The 27,232-nt window shown below is 50.9% G+C and overlaps 1 protein-coding gene across 3 annotated transcripts; it reads right to left on the bottom strand.

Annotated features, from left to right (window-relative positions):
* Positions 1 to 768: 768 nt before the first annotated feature.
* On the bottom strand, positions 769 to 27,232 carry LOC129503446 (sodium- and chloride-dependent betaine transporter). Of its 3 annotated transcripts, none has more exons than XM_055315532.1 (16): positions 27,140 to 27,232; positions 25,103 to 25,187; positions 22,809 to 23,084; positions 16,872 to 17,006; positions 13,678 to 13,818; positions 13,185 to 13,272; positions 11,972 to 12,104; positions 10,655 to 10,789; positions 8,865 to 8,968; positions 8,435 to 8,559; positions 7,907 to 8,019; positions 7,278 to 7,415; positions 6,458 to 6,560; positions 4,281 to 4,381; positions 3,635 to 3,805; positions 769 to 1,967 (listed from the first exon to the last, which is right to left on the bottom strand). In XM_055315532.1, the coding sequence occupies exons 3-16, from the start codon at positions 23,020 to 23,022 to the stop codon at positions 1,824 to 1,826; spliced, it is 1,845 nt and encodes a 614-aa protein (XP_055171507.1). In that variant the 5' UTR covers positions 23,023 to 23,084; positions 25,103 to 25,187; positions 27,140 to 27,232; the 3' UTR covers positions 769 to 1,823. The 3 variants fall into 3 exon arrangements, with proteins under 3 accessions (XP_055171507.1, XP_055171508.1, XP_055171506.1); XM_055315533.1 differs by having other exon boundaries at positions 22,809 to 23,081; XM_055315531.1 differs by lacking the exon at positions 27,140 to 27,232 and adding an exon at positions 27,054 to 27,107.

Here is a 27,232-nt window from a genome sequence, read left to right as displayed (position 1 = left end):
AGCCAGCCAGCAAGAGCAAGCGTGAGAGCACCTTCATCCTGCTCCTAACGCGAGCGCCAGCGGCGGAGGCGGGGCCAGGGAAGGCGGCACTGCTCCCATCTGCCACCAGGCGGCAGCAGAAAGCACCACACCTGCCCGACAGGTCCCCCAGGGTCACACAGGAGAGCAATCTGGCTGAAGCAGTTTCTCCCTATCCCTGTCTTTCTCCAACCACCAGCTAGTGTAACCAAAGTGAGCACAAGTGTGCAGAACAGTCCGAGTGAGGCAGAATCCAGGGGTCTGGACGTCTGCTTGTGCCCAGTGTGCCATCGTACTTGTTCTCACAAGCCCTGACCGAGCTGGGTGAAGGACGCTGGGTGCTCTAAGACTGGAACTCACCCTCGCTGGACCATAGATTTTTGCTTTGGCCACTGGGCAGTGGCTCTGCGTGACATCTATCTATGCATCGCTGCAGGTGGTTATCTACAGATACACAGGTGGCTTCCCTTCTTCCAGCTCCCAGGTCCTGCCCCTGCAACTGTCCTGAAGTGGCCTATCCCACCCCTACTCCTTCTCCTCCCTTACCTTTGGGAGGGCCTGGCATCAATAGGTAGGGACACGAAAAGAGGAGCATCCCACACGCAACACCTCTCTCTCCATGGGAGACCAACAGGCTCTGAGCCATCTCTAGAGGGAGTGGAGATGGAAAGTGGCAAGAACAAAAGAACCCAGAGAGGAAATCTGGTCAGATGAATATGGGCTGGCAGAGAAGATGCCAATCTGGGGAAAGCTGCTCACCCCTCTATAGAGGGGATACTCTCCCTCCCACCCCAAGACAGTGGAACTAAACAGAAACAGGGTGAGGCAGAGAAGACTAGCACACAGAAGCAGGTGATCTGTACTTGCTTGTTAACCAAGGCAGGAGGGTATAATGGAAAGAACCATGGCCTGAGAACAAGGAGGCCAGGTTTTAGGCATAGCCATGTGAACTTGAAAAAGTCACTCTCTCTTTGGCCCTCAGTCTCCTCATCCACAAAGTCCAGAGGTTGGACCAAAGTGGGGTGGCCAATGGAGCTGCCTAGAGCACTATATTTGGAAGGACTGTGAGGTGGGAGAGACTCTGTCATTGATTAGTGATGTCTGCCTGGGCATAGTACAGACACCCTAAGCTGTTCAAAGATGTTCAAAGAACAGCCTAGGGATCATCTCTGAGTCCCTTCCATCCAGTGCTCCGTGAGTGGAGGACAACATTGCAAGAGGAGTGTGGGACTAGGGACACCTCAAGAAGCCTCCAGGAAAACTCAAGACAATGATGGCTCATGAAGGCTTTTTGTTTCTCTAGTTCCTTCCCCACAGACTCCAGAACACTAAGCCTCATGAAGGAACCCCTCTAATGGAATGTCAGAATCCAATATGGTGCGTTCAGTTGTCACTTCCAACATGTTATGTTCCAACGGGCTCTCCGAGTCAATGTGTGATATGTACTCCCGTCAGGGCTACCCTCCCAACACATAAGTATAGGAAGCTGGAATGTCCCTGCAGTGGGAGCTCCCACACAGTGTAATGTGTTAGATCAGATGGTGGGCTCAAAAAAGACCACCCTTCTTTATAAATAAGAAGGTGTGTTCCAACAGGATGGCGTATTGCAGCAAGACCACATCTCGCCCACCAGAAGAGCTACCCCTGCTGAGGAGAGAGCAGCCTGGCCTCTGGCTGAGGACACACACAGACATTGCAGAGGTTCATAGCTGGACTGGGTAAGGGACAGAGGTAAAGGCTGTCACTGCAGTGGCCCTGACAGAGGAGGTTCTTGGCTCAATAGCCACCTGGCTGCTGGCCACATCCTACAAGTGGGTCTCCTTCTCCCCAACTATTAGTCCCTCCTTTGTTGGGGAAAGCCCGCAGTCCTGGCTGGTACCACCATCCAGATACAGGTGTTGCTTGGGCTGTGGCAGGCTGGGGTCAGGGGTGGTAAGCTGTCGTAGGCGCTGTGGAGAAAAGAGAGAATGAATGGATGCTACTGATTAGAAAGGCACAGATGTTTCGTCTCGTTTATATCCCCAGGGCCCAGCACAGAGCCAGGCACATGGGGGCAGTCAATAGAATCTGGGTGAATACATGAAAAAAAAGTTTGAGAAGAGAGAAGAGACAATAACATGGTGACCAGGAGCATGGACTGGCTGAGTTCCAGGCCTGGATCTCTTACTAACTACTGCAATTTTACGCAACCCATTTAACCCCTCTGTGCCTTATCTATAATGAAGATAACCATAGTACACAGCTCATAGAATAGTGCCTGGCACAGGGTAAGTTGGTCAAAAAGTACCTATTTTTGTTCCTCTCGCTATTGCTTTTATAATGTGATCAATAAGTCCCTATTACTTTTTATGAGTATTAGTACTACTATTTTTACTGGTATTGGTGTCATCTTTTCCCTCTCCTTCTTGCCTTGAAAGCAGATGTGATGACTGGAAACACGGCAACCATATTGTGACCATGAGGTGGTGAGCATCATGATGAAGACCTGCTCAGGATGGAAGTGCAGAAATACAGGAGGAGTTTGGTCCCTAATGACCTCTTTAGGTGGTTGAACCAATGCCAACAGCACCCATCTCTGGTCTTCTTGATGTAAAAAGAAAGTAAACCTATTTGCTTATTGTAGGTTGGGTTTTCCGTTACTTGCAAGCCGGATAGATTTCTTTTTTTTTTTTTAAAGATTTATTTATTTATTTATTTATTTATTTATTTATTTATTTATTTATTATAGACATAGAGAGAGAGAGAGGCAGAGATACAGGAGGAGGGAGAAGCAGGCTCCATGACGGGAGCCTGACACGGGACTCGATCCCGGGACTCCAGGATCGCGTCCTGGGCCAAAGGCAGGCGCCAAACCGCTGAGCCACCCAGGGATCCCCCACCACATAGATTTCTACACGTGTAAGGTCTTTGTGGGACATGCTCTATTCCCTGCCAGGTAAGCATGCCTTAAACTCTAAACAGGGAGCCTTTTGCATGTGGTTCCCAGGCAGAATTAAGATAAGAAAGAAGCGGGATCCCTGGGTGGCGCAGCGGTTTAGCGCCTGCCTTTGGCCCAGGGCGCGATCCTGGAGACCCAGGATCGAATCCCACGTCAGGCTCCCGGTGCATGGAGTCTGCTTCTCCCTCTGCCTATGTCTCTGACTCTCTCTCTCATTCTGTGTGACTATCATAAATAAATAAAAATTAAAAAAAAAGATAAGAAAGAAGCCAGGAGCCTGGGTATGAAATGAACTGTGAGGGCTGGTTATTAGTTTCCTGGCAGTGAGGACTTTGTGCTCTTTATTTATTTATTTTTTTCTTTGTGCTCTTTAAATCTCTGGGCATCTTTAAGTTCTTGTTGTGACTCTATTTCCTTCTTAAGCCTTTGACAGTTTACCTTTGGTCAACCTGCCCACAGGATCTGCTGGAGATAGGATTCTGAAGGTCTAGGACTCAAGGACTTTTGAATGTTTCTGCAAATGAAGCCATTGGACTGGTCTTCAAAGACAATTCTCTTTAAGATTCCATCAGACTGAAGGGTGCCCCACACTCAGAGCTGGGCCCCAGCCATGGTGTCCTGCCTACAACCTCTCTCAGCAAACCCCTCCTGCAGTGTATCACTTCCCCCAGCCCCTACCTTCTTGAAGGAACCCTGGGTCTTCAGAAGAGTGATGATGACAAAGAGTGGGACGCAGATCATGGAGGAGAGAGCCAAGAACCAGCCGATGGAGTAGCCCCAGGGAGGGTACACGTAGATGTTGTTGTATTTGAGAGGTGTGTACTGGCTCAAGGAGAAGAGGAAGGTGGCCTGGAAGGAGGGAGGGATGGATGCAGATAAGACGGAGAGCCTTTGAAGTCCTCTCATCACCTGCTTCAATATCCAGGGACAGAGGACAAATTCATGCACTGTGGTGCATCGCTGAGGTAAAATAGTAAAAGGCATCATGAGCTGTGGGCCAAGGTGCTAAGGACTGGGACAGGAGGAGCTCTGAGGAAGGGGGTGGGGTGGAGGAGCCCTAAGCAGGAAGAGAGAAAGAGACCACCAACTGGGAAGTTGGGCAGTGGATGGAAACACTGTGAGAAAGGAATGAAACAGGAACTGGAACGAGAGTAATGATGGTAAAGCCGCTGAGACAACCCCAGAAAGGAAGGGCAGGAGAACCAACCCAGAAGGGGAAAGGGACTGGCCTCCCCAGGTCACTGGACAGGCAGGTACCCCAGGCATGCTGTTCCTTGTCCCCCAAGTCTTCTGGAGGCAGGAGGGTAGCTGGGTGGGCACATACCAGGCAGAGTCCAGGGGTCAGAAAGAGCCAGGAAATCTTCACCAAGGGCCATGGCCGGTAGCCAATCATGTCTTCAATGTTGTCATAGAAACGATCAGCCCCTGCTCAGGCACAGTGGGAGAAAAGTGTGAGAACAAGAGGAAGGAGACAGTTTGTTCATATTTGGGGAGGACTTGCCTGGCTTTGCCCTCTTCCCGCCACCCTGTGAGGGGAAACTGGATCAGGGCACAAGAATGAGATGGGTCTCTGGCACCCCAGCCACAAGGCGGGGAACAAGGAGGGAGAAGGGGCTGCCACCCTAAAGCTGGGTGCCCTCGAGGGCGCAATCCTCTGTCCCCTTGTCTAGGAGCAAAGACCCTAACTCCTAACCACAGAGGGGGATGTGAGCCTAAAATGGCATAATGGTGATGCAAATGCTCATTTATCCATGCTGCAGAGATGAATCCAGTTTCAATTCAAAACAGCAAAACAGCAAAGGTCCCACTGTGCAAGCACAGCATGCTACACTCACAGAGGGCCAGAAGCCACCAGGAAAGGAATGACAGTCTAGATTCTGGAGTCTGGAGGAACCACTCTGCTTTCTCAAGAAAGATGGCAAGAGGCTGGATTTGTGTTTGTGAAAGCACTGAGTTTTTTGGTTTTTTTTTTTTTTTTACTGTCCTTTCCTTTCCATGTTTGCTCCAGATCCAGGCCCAGCCCATCCTCTAAAAAGAGAGCCACTGATTGGGAAACACCTTTGGATGGCCTATCTTCCTTCCTCAGCCAAAAAAAAAAAAAAAAAAAAAAAAAAAATCACTTCCCACTGATCACTAGTGTGACTCCCCATTAGGGAGTCATTCCTTTGGCTTCCAAATTTCTCCACCAGTTAACAACCAGATATTGCTGGGAAGGTGTAAAATATTAAGGTTCCTCAGCTCTTTAGGCCTCACTGTGTTGGAGTTTATCAGATCCTCTGAGAACAAGTTCTGAGAAGCAACAGAGGAAAATCAGAAAGACATCAGATGCTTGAGGTGAGAAGATAAGAAACAGGTCCAAGAAGAGGAAGGCCACCAGATAGGAAGGCTTAGGTAGCAAAATAAAAACCTTCCTACTCCTGGCTTTCCTACTCATGCCCACTACATGGCACCCACCCACCCTCTCTGCCCTGCGCCTTGTTACATTAGCAGTGCATCCCCCTAACCTGGTGCAGTGGAGCCAGATGGTCCTGGAGTATGATGATGCCTCCTCCACTTACCAGCTGTGGGAGCTTAGGCAAGAGACCTACCTCTCTGAGCCTCACCTCCCCTGCCAAGGGCTGTTGTGTGGCTTGCAAGATAACGTATGCCACAATCAGCACATTGCTTGGCATTCAGCCGTGCATCGACTGAATGCACAAAAGTTCCTCTGCTACTGTCATCAGGTATAGTAATGGCATGGATGTGAGATGGCTGGGTGGCTCAGTGGTTGAGCGTCTGCCTTTGGCTCAGGTCATGATCCCAAGGTCCCGGGATCGAGTCCCACATCGGGCTCCCTGCATGGAGCCTGCTTCACCCTCTGCCTGTGTCTCTGCCTCTCTCTCTCTCTCTGTGTCTCTCATCAATAAATAAATAAAATCTTTAAAAAACAATAATGGCAAGGATGTTATAGCATTCAGCACCACTGGCTAGTTACCTCCCACATGGAGGAGGGGTAGGGCCAGTGAAGGAAGTCAATGGAAGGCAGAATTCACTTCAGTATAAGAAAAAAAAAATGTGTAACAATCACAACAGGAAAAGCTACCTTGCAAACACGGGAATGAGTTTTCTGTTCATGGAAGTATTCAAGCAAAGTCTGGGTGCTAACCTGGAAAGGGAACGTGGGGATGTGTGGAGGCTCAGACTAAGTGGCCCTAAAAAGTCTCTTCTGGCTAGGACTCCTACTGGCAAGGGCCTCCAGCAGCTTCTGTATCAAGAAAAGTGTTCCCTGTTGTTTCTGATTCCTCTCACAACTGCGGGAAATGGGTTTGTCTTTACCCAGCTCTATCTGCCATAATGAGAAATGGGGTGCCCGTGGTGGATGGACTTGCCAGTGAGAAGAACCAGGGCAGCAATCCAAGACCCGTAGAAAGCAGAGGGCCAGCACACCCATCTCTCATCCTGGGCAGATCGTGCCCTTCCGGAGGCCCCAGAGGCTCCCACTCACGCTCCCCCTGCACTTACCGTACACCCAGCTGATGCAGATCACTTCGAACATCGCCAGGAAGAGCAGGCATATGCCACTGGAGGCATAATAATCAAACAGCTGGAAGATATACATCCCGCCCTGCGGCAAAGTGAGGGAGCTAGGGCCTTGGCCAGGGCAGGCGGGGACCCGCTCCAGCATCCGGGCACCCATCCTGCCCAGCCCCTGGGAAGCCATTCCTTGCAACTCAAAGGAGTTTGCCTTGCCTGCCCCTGCCCCCAGAGCCCTGGTCTAACATCAGGACAACAAGCCGTGACAGCTGCAAAGACCTTGGGAACGTAGGACATGCTCGGTTTCATCCCCAGCATCATGTCTCGTAGGAGTTGCCACCACCTCACTCTGCACGCACTCCTCTCCCTGCTCCAGGCCTGAAGAGGAGTCAGGGCTGGGCACTTAGCGTGTTCTTAGGAAAAGGTCCCTCTCCTTCCTCTGGGCTTGGGTGGGTGGTGGAAGGTAAACCTGAAGCTGTGCCAGCATTCTTTAATATCAGGAGGGAAATCTGGCTAAGAATGGCATTCCTGATAATGTCCTTAGAGCAGCTGGATCCAACCACGCCTGAAACCAAGCTCTCTCTTGACTTTTCAGTTCCCTGCCCCCCCCCCAAAAAAAAACTCACTTTTCTGCGTAAGCCAACTGGCATTTGGTTTCTGTCACCTGACACCAAAAGAGCTAACTTGAATGTGGCGCTGTGATGAAGGCAGAGCAAGTGTCAACACCCCCTCTTCAGCAGATGAGGAAGGTGTGCCCCCTGGCTCCCTCACCCGGAGCCCAGCCTGCAGGCTGCACACTGCTGCTCACCTCCGTGACCAGAAAAAGCCCCGCCAGGTAGCACATGACAGCAATGGCAAGGATGAGGAGCTCCCGCCGCCCACTCTTCCGGAGCTGACTGGGGAACATGTCCATGGAGGCTGTCACCAGGCACTCCACACAGACAAACTGCGGGTGGGAGGGGAGCTGGGGTGAGAGGTACCGCCTGTCCTTGGGCCTTTCCCAGCATGGCTTTGCCCTAGCCACCTCTCACCCCACTCGCCCAGGCTGACACACAGGAGCACGGGAGGGACTCAGGGCAGAAATGGGGTGACTGGCCCTGCCTTTGGCTGTGTCTCTACAACAGACTGTCCCAGCCTTGGGTTTGGAGGGGGAGACATGTTTTCTGTCCCCAAGGCTGGAGGGGGGCAGGGCTGGGCAGCTTGAACTGATTGGCTGGAAGGAGGCTGGAGGGACTTTGGGGGGGTACCTGTGCTTGGGGAAGGGTCAGTCCTGGGGGGGAAAAGGCAGGTGGCCCCCTCAAGGTCAGGGGTCACCCAACCAACTGCAAGGACAAGCCCTGAAAAGAGGAGGGGGACTTGGAATATATGTGGTCAGGGAAAAGGGAGATGGGGAGAGGGCAAGAAGGTCACTAGGGCAGGGTGGGTGGGGTGACAAACCTGGCTGTCCAGCCCAAGGAAGATGAGCATGATGAAGAAAAGGCAGGACCACAGCTGAGATAAGGGCATCATTGTCACAGCCTTGGGGAACGCGATGAAGGCTAGACCAGGACCTGGTGGGCACACCGCACTGTCAGGGTCCAGAGAGCCCTGCCCTGGGGGCGGGGGGAGCCTTCTCCCAAGGCACTGTGTGAGTGTGTGTGTGAGAGAGAGTGTGTGTGCTCACATGTGAGAGAGAGAGTGTGTGTGCAGAGGAGAGGCTCAAGAGGGCAAGGGAGTTTCATCCTGGTTCTGGGGCACTGGCTGTGCACCAGTTCCTCCACTTACCCACCTACACACACAGCTGCAGGCCTGCCCCCCCACCCTTGTCCCCTCTCCCGCCTCCCTCCCACAAGTAAGAAGGCAAAGCAGTGCCCCCAGATGCTGAGAAGGTTCACATCAGCCAGCTCCTGAAGCCCTGCTTGGGACCCTGCAGGGGAAGTCTGTGTTCTCCTTCCCCTCAGGGTCCGACAGCAAAGCAGTACCTACCGGACTCAGCCACCTCAGAGATGGGCAGCCCCTGCTCTTGGGCCATGAAGCCCAGGATGGAGAAGACCACGAAGCCAGCCGCGAAGCTGGTGGCACTGTTCAGGAAGCAGAGGGCGATGCTGTCCCTGTGGGGTAGGAAGGGGAGGGGAGGGAGGCAGAGGAGCCAGGAGGGGGAGAGAGAGCAAGGAACCCCTCAGGAGGGGGAGTGGGGGAGGAGATATCCACAGCCGTAAGGGGGGAGCAGGGAGTGGCCAAGATGCAAGAGAGGGATGGAGGAGAGAATGGGGGAAGGACAAAGATCAGGTATGAGCAGGTGAGAGGGAAACGGGAGAAAGAAATTCAGTCTGGAACAGAAGCTGTGGTTCCCAGGCTACACTCCAGGAAGCCTCTTCCCTCCGCCGCCCCCCCCAACCCCCACCCTCAACCCTACCTGTAGCAATTGTTGTGATACTTGTTGTAGCTGCCCAGGGCAGTCAGGCACCCCTGGCAGATGGCGAAGGAGAAGAAGATCTGGGTGCCCGCGTCCATCCATACCTGCGGGAGACCACAAGAGAGTGGCAGGGGAGCAGAGGGTACCGCTGTCACCTCTCAGACCCAGCTGGGCCCCTGGGTGTGCCCTAGGAGTCGCCTACCCGCCGCCCTCCACGCACAGGTCTCTTTACAGGCAGGCCCAGTTTAGATTTGGCTCTGGGGGCATTCAGTAGGCGCCACTACTTGGGTTTCCTAGGAGGAGTGGCAGTGCCCTTCAGGGTTGAACTGAGAGCTTCTGGCTCACTCCACAAGCACTAAGGGCCTCGGGCAGCCACAAGAGGGGCAAAGGGCCACTTCATCAAAATATAAAGAAAAACCCAGGACTCCTTGGGGGAGAGGGGGAGGGGCAAAGAATGTGCTCAGACAAGTCCTAGAGGTAGAAATAGAAATGCACAGTGAAACTGTCCTGGAAATGTCCAGCCCCGCAGTAGTAAAAAAATCAAATAAAAAAAAAGAGGGGTGCCTGGGTGGCTCAGTCAGTGAAACATTTGACTTCAGCTCAGGTCATGATCTCCAGGGTTCTGGGATGGAGCCCCACTTCAGGCCCTGTGTTCAGCCGGTATTGAGCCCTGCATCAGGGTCCATGCTCAGCCTCAAGTCTGTTTCTCCTTCTCTCTCTGCCCCTCCCCCCACTCATTCTCTCTCTCTAATAAATAAGATCTCTTTAAAAATTTAAAAAATAAGTCAACAATATGACACTATTTCAATCTCTCAAATTACCAAAGATGAAAGGTTAAAATGAATTACTATCAAATCTCTCATGGGCCCTGCAGAAAAAAAGGGTGCCCCCTCATACTGGTGGAGAAAATCTACATTTCTCTAAAGCCAGTATTAATGCTCATACTCTTTGAGTGAGTGATTCTAAGTCTGACTACTGTCAGGAAATAATCAGAGATGTGGTCAAAGATTTAAATACAAGGTGTCCACTGCAGCTGTATATACTATCATAAAAAAATACGTGACCGGGGATCCCTGGGTGGCGCAGCGGTTTGGCGCCTGCCTTTGGCCCGGGGCGCCATCCTGGAGACCTGGGATCGAATCCCACGTCGGGCTCCCGGTGCATGGAGCCTGCTTCTCCCTCTGCCTGTGTCTCTGCCTCTCTCTCTCTCATTCTATGTGACTATCATAAATAAATAAAAATTTTAAAAAAATTAAAAAAAAATACGTGACCTAAATATCCAAGAGTAGGAGAAGGTTGATGACGCTTGCCCTGGGTGTGAGTGCTCAGAAGACACAGAGCCTTGTCTGTTGTGCCCACTGCCCTACTCCATCGTTAGAGCACTAGCTGGCACTCAACAGGTCCTCAGCACATTTTGGGTGAATGAGTGACTGAATGGATGACAGATGGAGGATGTATTATGCAAGCATTTAAAATGACATTAACAAATGAATTTAATAACATGGAAAATATAAGTTAAGTGTAAAAAGATCCATCTCTATATAATTATCTCAACTATGTTAAAACACAGACACACATACCAACTAGAAAAAGAGTTGGAAGGAAATATACTGAAATGTTCATAGAGATGATAGCTGAGTGGTGGGTTTACAAGAGATCTTTATCTAATTGTTCTATATAAAGAACAATTAGATAGATATATTAGAGAAAAGCAACCAGAGATTTTCCAAACTACCGCTCTGGTTTGGGGTGGGAAACAACAGAGAAATAGTCCCCAGCACAGCTCCTACTTGGGGGTCCTTGAGGCGAAGCAAATCGGGCTTCAGGTAATAGATGACACCCTGGTAGGCTCCGGGAAGGGTGATGCCTCGGATCAGCAGGATGATCAGCATCAGGTAGGGAAACGTGGCTGTGAAATACACCACCTGGAGGGAAACAGGCCCAGGTCACTCCTGCTGGGACTCAGCTGCCCGGAGGTGCCAGGGAGCCTGTGGCAGTCCTCCTGTCACCCCTCCTCAGGAAGCACGAGTAGCACTCAGCTCAGTGTCCAACACTTCCCTAGAGATGCCAAGAGGGGGTAAGCACCTGCAACTCCCCACACCTTCCTTTACACATTCCAGTGGGTCTCAGGCTCCACAGGCAGGTGGAGTGTGAGATACACATCAGCAGGGCAAGGAGGGAGAAAGGACAGGGAGGGGCACAAGCTTCCAGCCATAACATTTCAAAGACTATTTTAAAATCCAGAATGTGATCTCCTGGAATCCCTCATCCTGGCTGTTCTCCCCATGCCCCCTGGTGCGGTGGGTCCTGGGAGGGGGGTTCGGGAGCAGACTGGCACAGTGACCTGTGGCCAAACGTAACTGTACTTTTCCAGGCAAAAGCTTGGGGGAGCAGCGGTGGCCTGAGCTCTGGTCTATGGAGACACTCTGAGGGATCCAGTCTGCCCCTGACCAAGCTCAGCTCCTTACCCGAGGCTGCCCTTGGAACAGGCTCATCAGAAAGGTCAGTATCCTGTCTGTTTCTGGCTTTAAAAAGCATGAAGCACCAGCCTCAGAGTCCCTGGGTTGGAAATAATTGCTCAAATCTGAACTCTCTCCACACACAATAAGCCACTGTTATCCATTCTTAACTTGAACCCCTTTGATGATTGGAAACTCACCACCTCAGAGACAGTTCTGTTTGCTGGCTCATACCACATATGACAAAAAGCAAGTCATAAAAGGGTATGGTCCTAATTGTGTAATATTCACACATAATAGATACAGATACACACAAAATACATATATGGAAATCTGGAAGGCAACACAGCTACACATTAACAGGGATTAGCCAAATGGCTACCGTGCTGGCTCGTACAGTGATTAGGGGGACGTTTATATTCCTTATTTTGTTCTGTATGCTACTTCTGTAAACAGGTCTTTTATATTCATACTGAGAGAGAAAGTCTTTCCTAGTACAGAGCTAAACTCTTCCTACCTATCATATCCCCTGTTCTTACCGTGCCTCTCCCTTAAACTACTCTTTCTTTCAGTCCTCTAGAGGGACTGTGAGTGTTCCCCTGGATTCTGGGGGCCACAGAGAGCTTATCCGGGGCCAGAACATCTCACCTTGCCTGTGGTCTTGACTCCCTTCCAGATGCAGAAGTAGCAGGTGAGCCAGGCCAGCAGGAGGCACAGAGCTAGCTCCCAGCGCAGAGCCCCCAAATCATGGATGCCTGAGGTGATGCCCAAAACACGTCTCCTGAGGATGGAAAAAACAAAAAGCCAGGTGAAAGGCTAAAGGGGCAACTTGCCTTTGACTTCAAGTTTCTTGATTCTTAGAGCTGACCCCACAGATCTCATGTTCCAGGCTTCCCCTCCCCATCCCACTGCACATCCCCCATGGCCATGCCATGTTCCCACCTGTGGTCTGTATGCCCCTGCTGTTAGAAGACCAAATCACGTAATCTCATAGGTATCTTTGTCTTTCTAAACATCCAGCTTTCTCTGTTGTACAGAGAGATAGAGAAAGAGAGAGAGAGTGAGGGTGATAAGTAATGTGTGGATGAGTAGATGCAGAGTAGACACATACACATGATGCACATGTAGATGAGTATCAAACAGAGGGGCTGGTATATTTTAGTATCTAAAGAACGTAGGGACTGGTGGAAATGTGAGTGCATGAATGTTGGTGGATGTGTAAGGTTTGGGTGACATGAGGGCCTCCATGTGTGAGGGTGTAGGTAGACACATGTGAGTGTTGGTAAATACATGTGGTCTTTAGGTAAGTGTGAAGGTAGAGACAGACCTGTGTAAGAACAAAGGTGAGCACATGTGAACAGGGGCAGATATAAGTGCGTAGTCATGTGGGAGGGTGGAGGCATGAGCAGGGTTTGCCAATTTCTGCAGTACAAATACTCTCACTTGGCCAATTCATGCTAACAACGTGACATCACTGAACACGAAGCTGGGCAGTCATGTACACAATCTGCTCTCCTAAACTGGGGCAGACTATCTTTGTGCACCAGTGGACAAGTGTGAGTAGGTGTGAAGCTATAGGTAGATGTGTGGGGGTGTGTATGGGTGTGCAAGGATACAAGTCGACATGGATAAATGTGGAAGTCTAGGTGGACACAGGTGGACTCGGAGTCATTGGGAATATGTAGGTGGACAAGTATGGGTAGATGTGTTTCCCCAGATCTCTGATGTGTGAAGTGGTAGGTAGGTAAATGCTGGAGAGCATGAGCAGAAAGGTTTAAACTTGCATTCCAAGCCCAGGCCTTAGACATCCAAATTTCCCACTTGGGGCCCCTGATATGTGGCATCCAAGCCCAGCACCTACTCCCAGAATTCCATGACAGGTGAGGTGAAGTTCTCAGAGGAGGTCGCTGTGTGGGCTCCCGAGTGGTTAAGAAAGTCCATGCAATACTCTGTTGGGAACAAAGGTGGCTGTGTGTCAGCTAGGGACCACATGGGGAGAGATGCCCTGACACCTTGGTCCCTCCGACCCTCTGACCCTACAGCCCGGCAGTCCCCATCATTCCCAGTCCCAAAAGCTTCCTTTGGATGCCATTTACCAGGAATGGCTCATGGGACCAGCCTCCTTTGCCTCATACAGCTCTTGTTGTGAATCTGAAGTTCACAGTCCTGCGGGGTTTTCCATCCTCTTAAGGGGCTAGTGTAGGTTCCCACAGGCAGGCCAGCCAGCAGGACTGCACCAGAACCCCCATAGCTCGGCTTTGAGGCAAGTTCTGCCCTGGGTTCTGTCACTGCAGGCCATGGGCAGCCCAGCCCCCTAGGGGGAGGCGCCATCCCAGGGTCCCTAACCACGATACCTGTGTTCCAGGCGTTGGTACAGGTCGTCCAGGGCAGCTCAGAGGTAAAGGAGCTGAACAGGTAGAAGAGAGCCCAGGCGAGGATGATGATGTAGTAGATGTTCAGATAGGACTCAATGACCACCGATGCCAGACCGATGCCTTGGGGAGCAGGGGAGGCAATGGGGGAACAAAAACAAGAATCCAAGAGATTGATGCTAGCCCAACAGTCCAAGAGAGTCACACGGAAGCCCGCAGCCATGGCTAGAAGGATATCGGGTGCTACAGGATAAGAACCACTGCGTTTGTTTATTGGCCTGAGAAGCCATGGACAGCATATTTTCCTAAATAAGAAAAACAGGTCGCAGAACGCTCTGGTTTGCATCCTTTCAGTCTTGCAATATATATTTGAATATATCTCTTCTTCTTTTTTAATGAGATAAACTCCAAAAGTTAACTGTGGTTCTCTAGGGGATAGGATTTCAGTTCACTTTTTAAAGTTTTTTCCCCCTTTTTTCCATCTGCATTTTCTAGTTTTTCTATGACAATCACACGCGACTTGTAAGGTGGAAAGGGGGTAGAAAGAGCAAAGGAGTAAGTAGGGAAATTTTGGTAAGAATCAGTCTCAAGAACTAAAGCAAAAGAAACCAGCAAGGAAAAAAAGGAGGCGGGGAGGCTGTAGAGAAACCTGGAGCCTGAGGGGGTCTCAAAATGCCATCTCAGCGGGGAGTGAGGGGCCGGAGTGTGGGCGGAGGAGGCTTGTGCTTGGTTCTGACGCGCGGGAGCGGTTCGGGGGCTGGGAGGGAGCCAGGGCCGAGCAGTCACCACCAGCCCGCCTCCCCCACCCCCTGCAAACCTCCCCTGCGCTTCCTTCCCCCCACCCCTGCTCCTGCAAATGTGGGATCTTTTCCACAGTCATCTCAAAAGTAGCACGTCGCCAGGGCGGCTGTTAGAGCCGGGGTGTGAAGGCGGGCGGAGGAGAGCGGCCCGCCCGCAGCCGGTCTGCCGGGTGCGCGTCCCCAGCCCCGCTGCCCCGCGTCCTGGGAAGCCGGTGCTCCAGGACGACTCACGAAGGACAGGCCGCCCCGGTGCTGACTGTGGATGCCTGCTCACGAAGCACCCCTTGGCCGGGGGCCGCCCCGATCGTGCGCCCCGCTGGCCGGCCGCCTGGGCCAGACCCCTCCCACCCCGTGTTTCCTGCCGCGGGGTCTCCGCAGAGCCTGTGCGCGGTGGGGGGCGGGCGCCCAGAGCGACTGTGGCCGGGCGGCTCGGCCCGGGGAGGGGCCGTGGAGGCCTGGCTGCTGGCGGCCAGGAGGGAACCCGCGGAGACGGGCCGGAATATTCAGGGCGCGCATACAGACACCCACACACCCAAACAAGGGGCCAGTGTGTGGCCCGCGCTGCCTGCCGCTGCGGAAGGCGCTGTGCTCCCATCGCCCCGTAAACACCCGCGGTGGTGGGGGTGGGGCACCTCTGCCAGGAGGGGTGATCTGGGGGAGGAAGCCCGTGCCTGGGTGTGAACTGAGCAAGGAGTGGGGGTGAGCACAGGGGATGTTCTCTGTGTGCCCACGCATAGGCTCGATGGGAGGGCGATCTGCCGGGTAGGTGCAGGTAGGCAGGGGGAAGGCAAGTGGTAAGCAGCCTGGACCCTCCCACCAACATAGGTGCCAGTGCCTTGATGAGCCTCTGTCCCTGAGACCCCAGGCCTTGGCTTCTCTGTCTCTTCAGCTTGGAAAAGGGGAAAGGAGCAGCAATCCCTTCCCCCAACCCCTATGCAATGCTTAGTTTGCTCACCCTGTCAGTGATGACCCTCCTGGAGTGTTAGTACAGAGACGCCAGCCCCTGTGTGTGCCATCCAAGAGCTCGCTTGGTCCCAGGGACAGAGCCTAACTGAGCAGGACATCAGGCTCCTGCTAGGGTCTAGAGCAGAGCACTGAGAAACTGTGCTCTGGCTGAGGCCCTAGCTCTCCCTGAGGACCTAGACCTCCTAAGTAGACGTGTATGTGGGCCAAGCATCACCCTGCCTCAGCCCCTCACTGCTGCTCCCATAGGGGTCCATGAGGAATCATGGACATAATTCGAAGAGGAATCAGTACCAGACTGGCCTGGTCCCTGCAATCAGACCCTCAATCAGTGGTCAGATTCGCAGCCTGCTCAGGAGCCAGTGTTTCCCACCATGCCCACCTCTGTCCAGCCTACCAGGCTGGGCACTAACCCCAGATAGCCTAGCCCCTGAGGCTTCCTTAGAGTCTGACATGAGGGAAACAGTCTTCCCCTCATTTCAAGTATGCAAAGAACCTCACAAAGAAAAGGGTTGGTTTTCCCACTGGCCCCCAGGGGACTGGCACAGTCAACTAAAGATAGGGCAGGGGATGGGACGCCTGGGTGGTTCAGTGGTTTAGCGCCTGCCTTCAGCCCAGGACATCATCCTGGAGACCTGGGATCGAGTCCTGCATCGGGCTCCCTCCATGGAGTCTGCTTCTCCCTCTGCCTGTGTCTCTGCCTCTCTCTCTCTCTGTTTCTCATGAATAAGCAGATAAATAAATCTTAAAAAAAAAAAAAAGATGGGATTGGGGGGGAAGGACACCCCAAGCTGCTCACATTAGTGCCAGCAAATCCATAGAGAGAACAGGAACTGCCCCTAACCTAATCCCTAACATAGGAAATAGCATGAATTTTCAGCTCAGGGAGACCTGGGTTCAGATCCTTAGTAAATGATCTCATTTTCTCATCTACCAATAACTAAGAGAATTCTTACTGGAGGATCCAATGAGGAAATGCAGGTAAAGGGCTTCCCTGAGCCCTAACACACAGCAGGGCTCGTAGATGTTAGCCATAATCATCATCATCATCACTATGTTTATGTACCCCAGTGGCCCATCTGGGGCCGTGCTGTAAACACGGGGATAGCTTTCCAGGAAGCTGGTGAAGATGAAACTCCAGTGTTCCTCACTTGCAAGCATCCCTTCCAAGTCTCTGCATCCAATTTTGCCTGGGTAATCTTGTATTGTCTTTCTTGAGGAGTGCCTTCCTCCCCAGGACCTATTACCTTTGGGTCCCACAAAGCCTGATGACACTTCCTACTTCCCCCACAGCACTGAGCACAGGACCCAGAGTAGATGAATAAGAAGGTGGTGGCCCGGAGAATGAGGAGGAGGGATGAAGGGGTGGGGGAACTTGGTGGCCCTGGCAGGGGAGCAAAGGGTAGCACTCACCCTGAAGAAGGGGGCAGATCTTCCTCCAGGCTGTCACACTGCCCTGGCTGGTGTACTGGCCCAACGCCACCTCCAGGAAGAACACCGGGATGCCGCAGGTGAAGAAGAAGATGAAGTAGGGGATGAAGAAGGCCCCTGTGGAAGAAGAAGATCGGCAGGGGCTGAGCCCTCCATCCTGTCCTCGGCCCATCCAGGAGACCTGCATCCCACTGCTCGGCATCCTCAGTCTTCCTCTCCACCCTCCCGGGGCCCCACATTGGCTTCCTCTGATCTGCAAACAGAGGCAGGCAGAAATTTTCTAGTCTGAACCCCACTGGGGATAGGGAAGACCTTTGAAGAAGGAGTGAATGTTTAGGTGGAAATCCTAACAGATGCACTGCCTATTTTCTCGGTGTGCTTAACAAACTTAGTCCAATGATTATTTTTGGAACTGAAACTTGTGTTCTGTGTAATTTGATATGCTTATTAAATTATCAAGTTTGCTACATTTTAGAGAAAAACAAACAAAAACACCTTGGAAAATTATTTTTCCTCTTGGAAATTATAGTTTTCAGATGGATTTTTTCCCCCTCTGCCAGGCTCTGATCCAAACTGGGGTCACAGCAGAGAAGTCCATTCCTCCACTCAGGCAGATTCTCGGGTACTGGGGTTTTGGCAGCCATGTGATTAGGCCTGACCTACGGGCCCCCACAGGAGGCCAGGCTGAAAAGGCATCCAGCAAAGTAGGCAATTAGAAGACACCCTAAACTGCCAGTGCCTGCTTCGGTCACTAAGACATACATACCTCACCCCAGAAGTGTAACCAAGGGGGAATGGATTATTGTTTACTGCACCATAATAACACTTAGCACTTATGTGGTGTGTACCGTGTGCAAGGCATTCTTCTAAATGCTCCACTGACCTCAGAATCCTCAAAGAACCACCTCCCATGGGGCAGGTTACCATCATTATCTCCATTTTACAGATGAAAAAACAGAGGCACAAAGCCAGGTGGTTGGATTCTGACTCTGTGCTCTTACCCACCCCATTACAATGCCTTGCAAGTAATCCATGTTACTTTGTAGGAAAAAGTAGAAAGTACAAAGGGGGGAAAAAGGAAAGACACTTTGTATAGCCTTCCAATTTTCTTATAAACACACACACACACATATAGTATTTTTTTGGCAAATATGAGAACCTAATATATATTACTTGATAACCATTTAAAAGCATGTCACAAACCTATTATATCAATAAATATAGATGTCATCATTTTAATAGCCATATAGTATTCCACTATCCTAATTCATTTCATTGGTACCTCTACTGGCCTTTTTGGTTGTGATCCATTGTCAACATCCTTGTGCACTTGGCTGATTGCCTCCTTAGTATAAATTTCCAGTTGACGAATTGGTAGATCAGAGGGTATGCATAATTTCTTTTTGCTTTTTTTGTGATAAAATATATATAACATAAATTTCCTGTTTAACCGTTTTTAAGTGTATGGTTCAGTGGCATTAAGTATACTTACATTGTTATCCAACCACCACCACCATCAACTTCTAGAAACTTCTCATCCATCCCAATCTGAAACTCTGTAGCCATTAAACACTAACTCCCTATTCCCCACCTCTTCCCAGCCCCTGGTAACCACCATTCTGCTTTTTCTCTATGAATTGTTTTTCTAGACACCCCATGTAGGAGGAATTATACAGTACTTATGTTTTTGGTGTCTGGTTTATTTCACTCAGCGTAATATCTCAAGGTTTATCCAGGCCATTTTGAGGCTGAATAATACTCCCTCGTGTGTGTATACCACATTTTGTTTACTCGTTTGTTCATTGATGGACATTTGGGTTGCTTCCACCTTTGGGGTTTGAACATTTTTTTAAGGTTCTCTGATGTGCATTTCCAAATTGCCCTCCCAGACTCTCAAACAGATCTGAACTGCCAGTAGCAATTTGTGAAAATGAGGGAGAAGGCTTTGTGTGTGAGTCTTCTGGGCCCTCCAGAGCCACAACAGCCAGTAATTCTCCAAGTCCTGAAGTCCTACTTAACCCCAGGTTTGCCGATATGTTCTGAGTACCACCAGAGCATTCCTTAACCCGGTGCCAGTAACACCATTGACTCCAGTTGACGTGGCTTCGGTGGCTACAGGGGTGAGGCTGAGAGGCAGTGTTTGGGAGAAGTGTTTGGGCTCAGGGGCTCTCCCAGAGGACACTTTACTGGAAATCTACAGCGGCATGTGATCTGATGGCCCCTTCCTGCTGTGTGGAGATCCTTTCCTCTCCTGAAGGAGACAGCTTCAGCTCTACCCTTGGTGTGTAGACTTCTGCCCCACAGAAGCCGGAGAGAGCTCAGGAGGCCTGGAGCCAGGCCACCCTCAGGCTGAATCTGCCGTAGAAGGTCAGCGCTAGGCCTGGGCCTCAGCAGGCAGTGGGAGGAGGTTGGTTCTGGAGCGCCTACAGGAGCATCCTCCATCCTCGGCTTTCTTCCTGGGTTTTCAACACACTATCTCTGCAAATGTCTTCCCCCCACAATGAACTTGTGAGAATCCTCACTAGGAGAGACTGACCTGGCCTACAATCCTCTTGGCATCTGCCCAGGCTCTAGGCACAGGCAGCCTGATGAGGCCCCTCAGGGATGTATGAAGACAGGATGACTTGAGATGTGTTTATCATTTCCCTCCCTTTGTTCTCAGGTATGCCTTATTATCTCTGCCAAGTACTCGTTCCTGAACCACTGACAATCTGGAAACTCTGGAGGATGATCTAGTTTAGTGATTCCGCTTTTTTGAAACCAAAGACATTATTGTACCAATAACACCATTTTTTCATTCCTCTTGAAAGATTTTTCCCTACTGAACTGTTTATTAACTAATAATTAATTATTGATTGATGAATATATCAGTAAAAACATATTTAACTCCTTTTTAACTACTTTTTTCTTTTCTTTTCTTTTTTTTTTTTTTTTTAAGAAAGGCAGACTGCCACATGCAGTGCCTCATTTGGTTGTGTCTGGAGTCTTGGAAGCTTGACTACCCTTCATTCTTCTACCAATGGAACTGGAGAGCTCATTTGGACGTTGTAGCAGGGAGCACAGCTACTCCTATACCCTTGACCAAAGAACAGTCCTCCCCTATCAAAGCAGGTCATCCTCTTCAGACTGATTGCACAGCTTCAGGAGGAACGCACATGGAGCAGTGCAGGAGGAAGGGGACACCCACCTAGCTGGCTGGATCAGCCGAATCAAACCTGGCAATCAGTGGGGTGACAGATGTTGCACCCAGATTGCCCTCACATCCTAACCACTGACTAAAGATTTATGGTCAGCTTGAAATAAACCCTGTTATCACAGTGAGTTAGTACAATTCCAGCCTAGAGCAAAAAGTTGACATTTGAGTTAGTCGGTGAAGTCAGAGATCCATTATTAAATTGTCTTATATAAGGAAACCGGCATCCCTACTTTCCTAGAGCCCCAAAGACCAGTGGCCTCAGATTGGGGCCCATGACCTTGGTTAGCTCCCTCACAAGGGGGGAGATGAGGGAGACCCAGTAGAGGGGTGTCAGCATGTCTTCCCCAGGTATTTCGGTTGGGACTGAGCTAATGAGATGAACACAGACCCTGCCCAGTAACTGCCATCTGGCACTGCTTCTTCACAGATGACCCAGGCTCAGCCCAGTGTCACTGCACACTGTCACAGGGGCTTCTCTCCCCATGCCGCCCCATGACCAGCCACAGTGCAGCCACCAGGTGGGACGAGGTGGTATGGGCACTCAAACCCAAAAACCTATCTCCTGGACCCTCATTCTTTCTCCTTTTCAGATGGTAAGGTGAGAGATGTGGGAGCCAGTGAACCAGGCTTCCAGGGCTTGCAGCTACCAATTACTTCTATGGTCTTGGGCAAGTCACTAAACACTCCAAGGAGCTTCCGTGTGCTCTATGAAAGGAGGACTCAGCCTGGGTCATCTTCTGCTCCAGCACTAATGCCCTGTCCTGGCATAGGACAAAGAAACAAGTCACTGCCCCTATCACTTCTCCCTGTTGTCCCTAATCTCTGGCCAGCATTCACTCCCATTCCCCATCCTGCCTCCGTAGCACTGACCTGCCAGGAAATCCCATTTCTATTTCTTTGGGGCTATAAGTTCAAGCAGTTGGGTGTAATAACTCTAAGTTTTGAAATAGAGCAAAATACACAGTAGATGCTCAGTAAATACCTGCCAAAGTAAATATGGGGGCACCTGGGGGGCTCAGTCAATTAAGCATCTGACTCTTGATTTCAGCTCAGGTCATGATCTCAGGGTCGTGGGATTGAGCCCCGAGTCATGTTCCACACTCATCGGGGAGTCTGCTTGAGATTCCCTCCTCCCCTTCAGTTCCTCCCCCTCTGCCCTCTCTAAAATAAATAAAGAAATATTTTTTAAATTAAATATGAATAGTGTTTAGAAGTATTTTCTAAACAATGATTATCTTTAAATAGGAATATTTCTTCTTTTTTACCCTTCTGGAATGTTTCAGATTTCACAATAAATGTGTAAAATTTCCACAAAAAGAATAAAGGTATTTTCGAAAGGCAAAGATGAATCTGTCCAGTCACAAATAAATTCATATAAACAAATACTTCCATTGGTATGAAAATTCCAAATAGGTAAATCCATAGCCACAGAAAGTAGATTAATGGTTGCCAAGGGCTGTCAGGGAGAGGGAATAGAGTGACTACTAATGACTTTGGGCCTTCTTTCCAGAATGATGAAAATGTTCTAAAATTGGGACACCTGCGTGGCTTAGTGGTTGAGTGTCTGCCTTCGGCTCAAGGCATGATCCTGGAGTCTCGGGACCGAGTCCCACATCGGGCTCCCTGTGTGAAGCCTGCTTCTCCCTTTGCCTGTGTCTCGGCCTCTCTCTGTGTCTCTCATGAATAAATAAATAAAATCTTAAAAAAAAAAAGAAAGTTTTCTAAAATCAAATGTGGTGATGGTTGCACAATTCTATAAATATACTAAAAGCATTTAATTGTACACATAAAAGGATTAATCTGGCCCCTTCCCAACATGCCCCTATTTATTCTATGGGTGCTGAAAAATAATAAAGTTATGTTTCTTTAATTTAAAAAAAATCATAGACAACATAATATTTCTCTGCTCAAATTCAACAGTTCCCATCTCACTCAGATCAGAGCCTACAAGATGTGAGCCCTGTTACCTCTCTGATCTCTTCTGCTACTCTTCTCCCCATCTGTCACTGCCCTCTAGGCTGTTCTTCAAACATGCTGGGTGCACTTTCACCCCAGGACCTTTGCACTTGCTTTTCCCTCTGTTTGGAATGTCCATCTATAAAATTCACTCCTTTAGCTCCTTCAGGTCTTTTTCTGAAATGTCACCTCCTCAACACAAGCTTTCCTGGTCACCTTATTCCACATTTCAAACCCTCCTCCCCTGCCCAACAATCCAGCATTCCCTACCCCTTTTACCTGCTTGGTTTCTCACCATTCCACTCCTCATCATTCAACATACCATGCATTTTACCTCTTGGTAATCTGTCACCCTGCACTGGAATATAACACACAGAGTGTGTTCTGTGTTGCATCTAGAACAATGCCTGGCACATGACAGGCCCACAACAATACTGATTGAATGTATGAATCCTATCGGCACCCGACATTGTACAGAATCACAAAGGACTGTTGTTATTCATTATGATGATCATATCTTACTGGACCCTCAGATTCCTTGGTCCTGCCCATTACCTCAGTTATTCTTCTTGGTGGCCCTGGGAGGCATCATCCCATTTCATGGAGGAGGACTGGGAGGTGGAGCTAGAGCTCAGACCCAGGCCCTCCAACTCCACTGCAGGCTCTTTCCATGTTACCACATCAGCAGGCAGGAGGTGCCCAGGTAGGCCCTGCCTGGCTGTCAAGGCACAGCTCGCCCCACCACGCCTACCTCAAAATGAACTCACCACCTCCATTTTTGTAGCAGAGATAGGGAAACCTCCAGACATTGCCCAGCCCAATGATCTCCCCGGCCACTGACAGCACAAACTCCATCTTGTTGGTCCATTGGCCCCGATCCTTCACCTGGTCCTCCCCTTCCTGGTCCAACTTCTCTCCCTCCTCAGGGAGCCAGGAGACAACGGGAGGCCCGTCCTCGGGGACTGCCACTTTTCTGTCCATAGCCACGTGACGGACTGGGAGGCCGCAGAGCAAGAGTGGGCAGGATGGTGAGACAGGACCTGCTGGGTGGGAGAAGTGATAAGCTGTATAACCCGATGGCATGCCCTCCACCCCTTCGTCCTCCAGCCTCGTCTTTTATTGTTGTTGGAATATTGCTGTCATATTTCATATTGTTGGAATCTTGGTTGATACTGTTGGGCTGTTGATTTTGTTCCCAAATTCCCAATGACTTTTACACCTCAAGTTAGGCTTTCCTCTGACGACTCAGAGAACAACTAGGGGGCCAGTCTTAGTTTGTCCATTTTGCAGAGGGGGAAATCCAGGCCTTGATGGATGAAGTGATTTGCCCACGACCACGCAGGGGTAGATTGAGATGAAAAGGCTGGGGTCTTTCATTCCGAGTCCCTTTTCATATTTATAGCCAGCCAGCATCCCCGCTGGCCTGGCTGCCCAGCTCCACAGGGGCCAGTGAGTGGCGCCAGCCCAGCCTCTGGCTTCCAGGCCAGAAGGGATCAAAGCCTGCCAGGGGTGACAGGAGGTCAAAGGGCAGGTGTGGCCCAGGTGACTGCATGGTCTTCCCCCCAGCCAGTTGTGTGCTCTTCCCCAATCCAGGCAATCGATCAACCCAGGGTAAACATGGGAGCCAGCTAGCTCTGGGCATCTGATTGGGAGGGAAGGAGAAGGTGGGGCCTCTGAGCAAGGCCAGATGAGACCCAGATTGGGGCCAGGACCAAGTATAGGCCTTCGAGGGAAACCTGGCTCTTTTTCTCTCACTTGTGTCTCTGTCCTAAGAACGAGCAAGGAGTTCTGGGGGTGGATCCCAGAACTGTAATCACTCGGGTGGTGGTCAACTCCAGGTCAAGGTGGTCCCACCAAGGGAGACCCAGATGAGGCTGTGCGTGATAGCAGGTCACTGTCCTTCCTGGCTCCCTACTCTCCTAAAGAGCCCAAAGCGCCCTGGACTGCCAGAAATATGGCGTGGCCTCTCTGGGTTTTACTGTGTCCCTACCATTGTCCACTTGTTGACTTCCAGGAGATAAACAGTAGCACTGCGGCGTTGTACCTGGAGTTCTGGTTTGCCTTCCCCGCCCTCCCCACCCTTCCCCACACAGCCACCCTGAGGCTCCTGGTGAGCTGCCAGGAGGAGGTGTCGTGGCTACAGAGGCTACAGAGGGAAGCACCTACCCACCGCCCCTCACCTCCACGGGGTGCTGGGGGACTCAGGGTGACCAGAAGCTACCAAGTGCTCCATGCTCCCCCAGGCTCTAGAGAAACACAAGGGATTCTTTTTACTAAAAGAAGTGTCTGTGTTTATTTGTTGGTCCTTTTAACCCAGGCAACAGCCCAAGCCCTAGTCAGTTAGAAAGGCGTGGCAGGAGCCATTTGAGGTTATGGAAATTTTTGAAGGTGACTTGGAGGGTACAGGTTATCCCAGGAAGGGGAAAGCCTGTCAGGGTGAGATGGGTGTTGGGATCTATGCAGAGTATCCATGGCAAGTTCAGCCCAGGAAGAAGGATGAAGAGAGAAATACCTGATGGAAATCAGAGGTGTTCAGCCTCTGATGTCAGGGAGGAGGAGGAAAGGCTTCAAGATTCAGAGGAGACTGTCAGACCCCAGGGGGAGGTTTTGAGAACCAGAGTGTCAGGTTGGAAGAATGGCAGCCTGCCCCCAGGGGAAGAGTTTGTGCTACCTGAACCAACTGGAAATGTTGCTACAGAATTGGGGCTCAGGCACCCTGAGGAATGGCCCTGGAATCGTTATCAGACAAATGAATCGATGAATGAATGAATTAAAAAAAACATTAATGGAAGAAGCACCGGACAGGAAACCTAAGATCTAGTCCAGATCTAGCCAATAATAATATTAATAAAAATTAACATTTGAGTAATCGTTGTGCCAAAAACCTACACTTCTTCACAGAGGTTATTAAATTTCATCTTCTTTAAAATCCTTGAAGTGGGTATTGCTATTAACTCCATTTTATCAATGAGGAAGTGAAGCTCAGAGAGACTAAGGAACAGGACTTGACACCCTACAGGTGTTCAGTAAAACTATTTTTGAATGATTTAAATGAACTTACCAATATAGTAAGTGATGGAACTGGGTCTCTAACTTGCTGTGTGACTTTAGGCAACTCACGCGTCCTCTTTGGGCTTTAAGTCTCCCTGGAAGAGAGAATGAGCCCTGTTCAACAGGGATGTTGGGAAGGTGGAGGATAAAAATAAGATCCATATAAGACAAGGAGAGATGTGTGCCTTTGCTAGCCAAGCCATAGTGTAGCTCAGCTCAAGGTGAACCCAAGCACAGAGGTCACCAGCACGGTGGTCAGAGGAGAAGCATTACTGTTCTCAGACCAGAAGCAGCTATGTCAGGACCACGCTATCCTCAACAGTGGAAGGAGGGGAGACCTGCCGGGGCAAAGGAATAAGCCATGGGAAGAGCCGAGGGGAATGCAGGGTGGGGAAGCAAAGCTCAGAGCCCAGTTTGGGCACAGGGTTTGGCTTGTGTCAGGATAGGGAAGACAGAGAAGAGAACACATACTGATGAGCTGGTATGGATGTGACATATTTGGTTGGTTTTTTGTTTTTGTTTTTGTTTTTGTTTTTGTTTTTAAGAAAAGGTTACTGGAAAGTCATAATTTGTAGATTAGAATGAAAAACTGGAGTGGCCGAAAGAAAGCCAAGAGCATGTAGAAAAGAAAGCTGGCCCCGAGCCATGGTAAGTCAAGGGGAAACAGGCCTTCAGTGCAGCAAGCAGGATTCAAGTTAGACTCAGAGAAGAAATGTCCAGGAGGATGTCAGACATGAAAACAAGCTTTACAGAATTCGCCCGTGGGGCTGACTTTTAAAAGCCAAAAGGACGGCGTGCCTCCCTACCCTCTTGCCCTCCTCGCCCTGCTCCCCACTGTGCCCTTCTATCTCTGGCCCGTTTGCTGGGAATAAACAACAGTGTTATCCACAGTCAAGACGACTTCCAGAGAGCTCTTCCTCCCCAAGATCCTCCCCAGCCCCTAGCATCACCTTCCCACCCCAGCCACACCGGAGCAGGGTACAGGGGCATGGATTGGAGCTCACCATATGACAGCGCCCTCCAGAAGCAAAGACACCTACACCCACACGGAGCTCAGGGCTGCCCATCAAGGAAACCTTCAAGAGGTTAGCAAGTCCAAAATTAACCGCTTTCAGGAGCTGGGCATGGGTCAGGGTCCAGCGGAGAAGCAGACAGGTGGAGAAGTGCCTGCAGTTCCCCGAGGGCTGCTAGGATCCCAGCTCGGCCCCATCACCCTGCCCGGCCAGCACAGGACCAGCCCAGCCCCGGCCCTGGGGGCACGGGATGCCCCAGCCCCTGCTTCAGCCCACACCCACATACCAGTTCCCGTTTCTGTACACACACTGATGCCATTCCCGTCACGTCCCCTTGCACACACATACCTATGTGCACGGCACCAAAACCTCCCTCCGTCCAGTCCTTCACACTCTGTGGGCCGCTTGGCTTGGCTAGTGGCCACCCGCACCTCCTGGCGGCTCCCTTGTCACCCTTCCCTGGCACAAGCATGCCATGCCTCCCCACTCCCTGAGCTGGGGCAGCTTCCTCCTTCTGGGAGACACCTGGCTCCCTGCTTGCCCTGCTCCACCCGGAGAGGGGGCGGGAACCCCTGGATTGCATGGCTAGTTGCAGGTCATGGGGCCTCAAGGGTTGTCCCGTCCTCTCTTCCTTCCCACCCCACCGGGCACTGTCTGCTTCCCCTCCTTCTCTCAGTCAGGTGATCACCCCTCTGTCACCCACTCCCTTGGGCCAGCGCCCCACCTCTGGACTTTCCCAGCCTCGTCCCTGAGCAACTGAGAAGCTGTGGGCAGCTTGGTGGGGTGGGGGTGATGCCCCTCGTCCTCAGACTTTCTTCCCACCCCAGTCTTCTGCACCCAGACACACACAATTCTGTGAAGTCACCTCCCTGGACTCACCCCTGCAGCCCCTCAGAGGCCCCTCTAAGGGACCACAAAGACACATCCCACCCTCTGCTTCCTGCTCACCTCAGTCCCCAGCTGGGCTCCTGTGCTCAGCTCAGCTCCATGCCTCAGGTCCCCCCCCCCCCCACCGTCCCCGGGAAGCCGCTTACAGGAAGCCCACACAGACCGGACCAGAGAGAGGAACTGGTCTCCACCTTTGCTCCTTCTCCTGTTCCTCCTCCCAGCTCAGAATCCCATCCAAG

Source organism: Nyctereutes procyonoides, unplaced genomic scaffold (assembly GCF_905146905.1).
Source record: "Nyctereutes procyonoides isolate TBG_1078 unplaced genomic scaffold, NYPRO_anot_genome, whole genome shotgun sequence".
In the NCBI taxonomy this organism is placed as follows: Eukaryota; Metazoa; Chordata; class Mammalia; order Carnivora; family Canidae; genus Nyctereutes; species Nyctereutes procyonoides.
The sequence above is the reverse complement of the archived record's forward strand: the minus strand, read 5'-3'. Positions and strand labels throughout refer to the sequence as shown.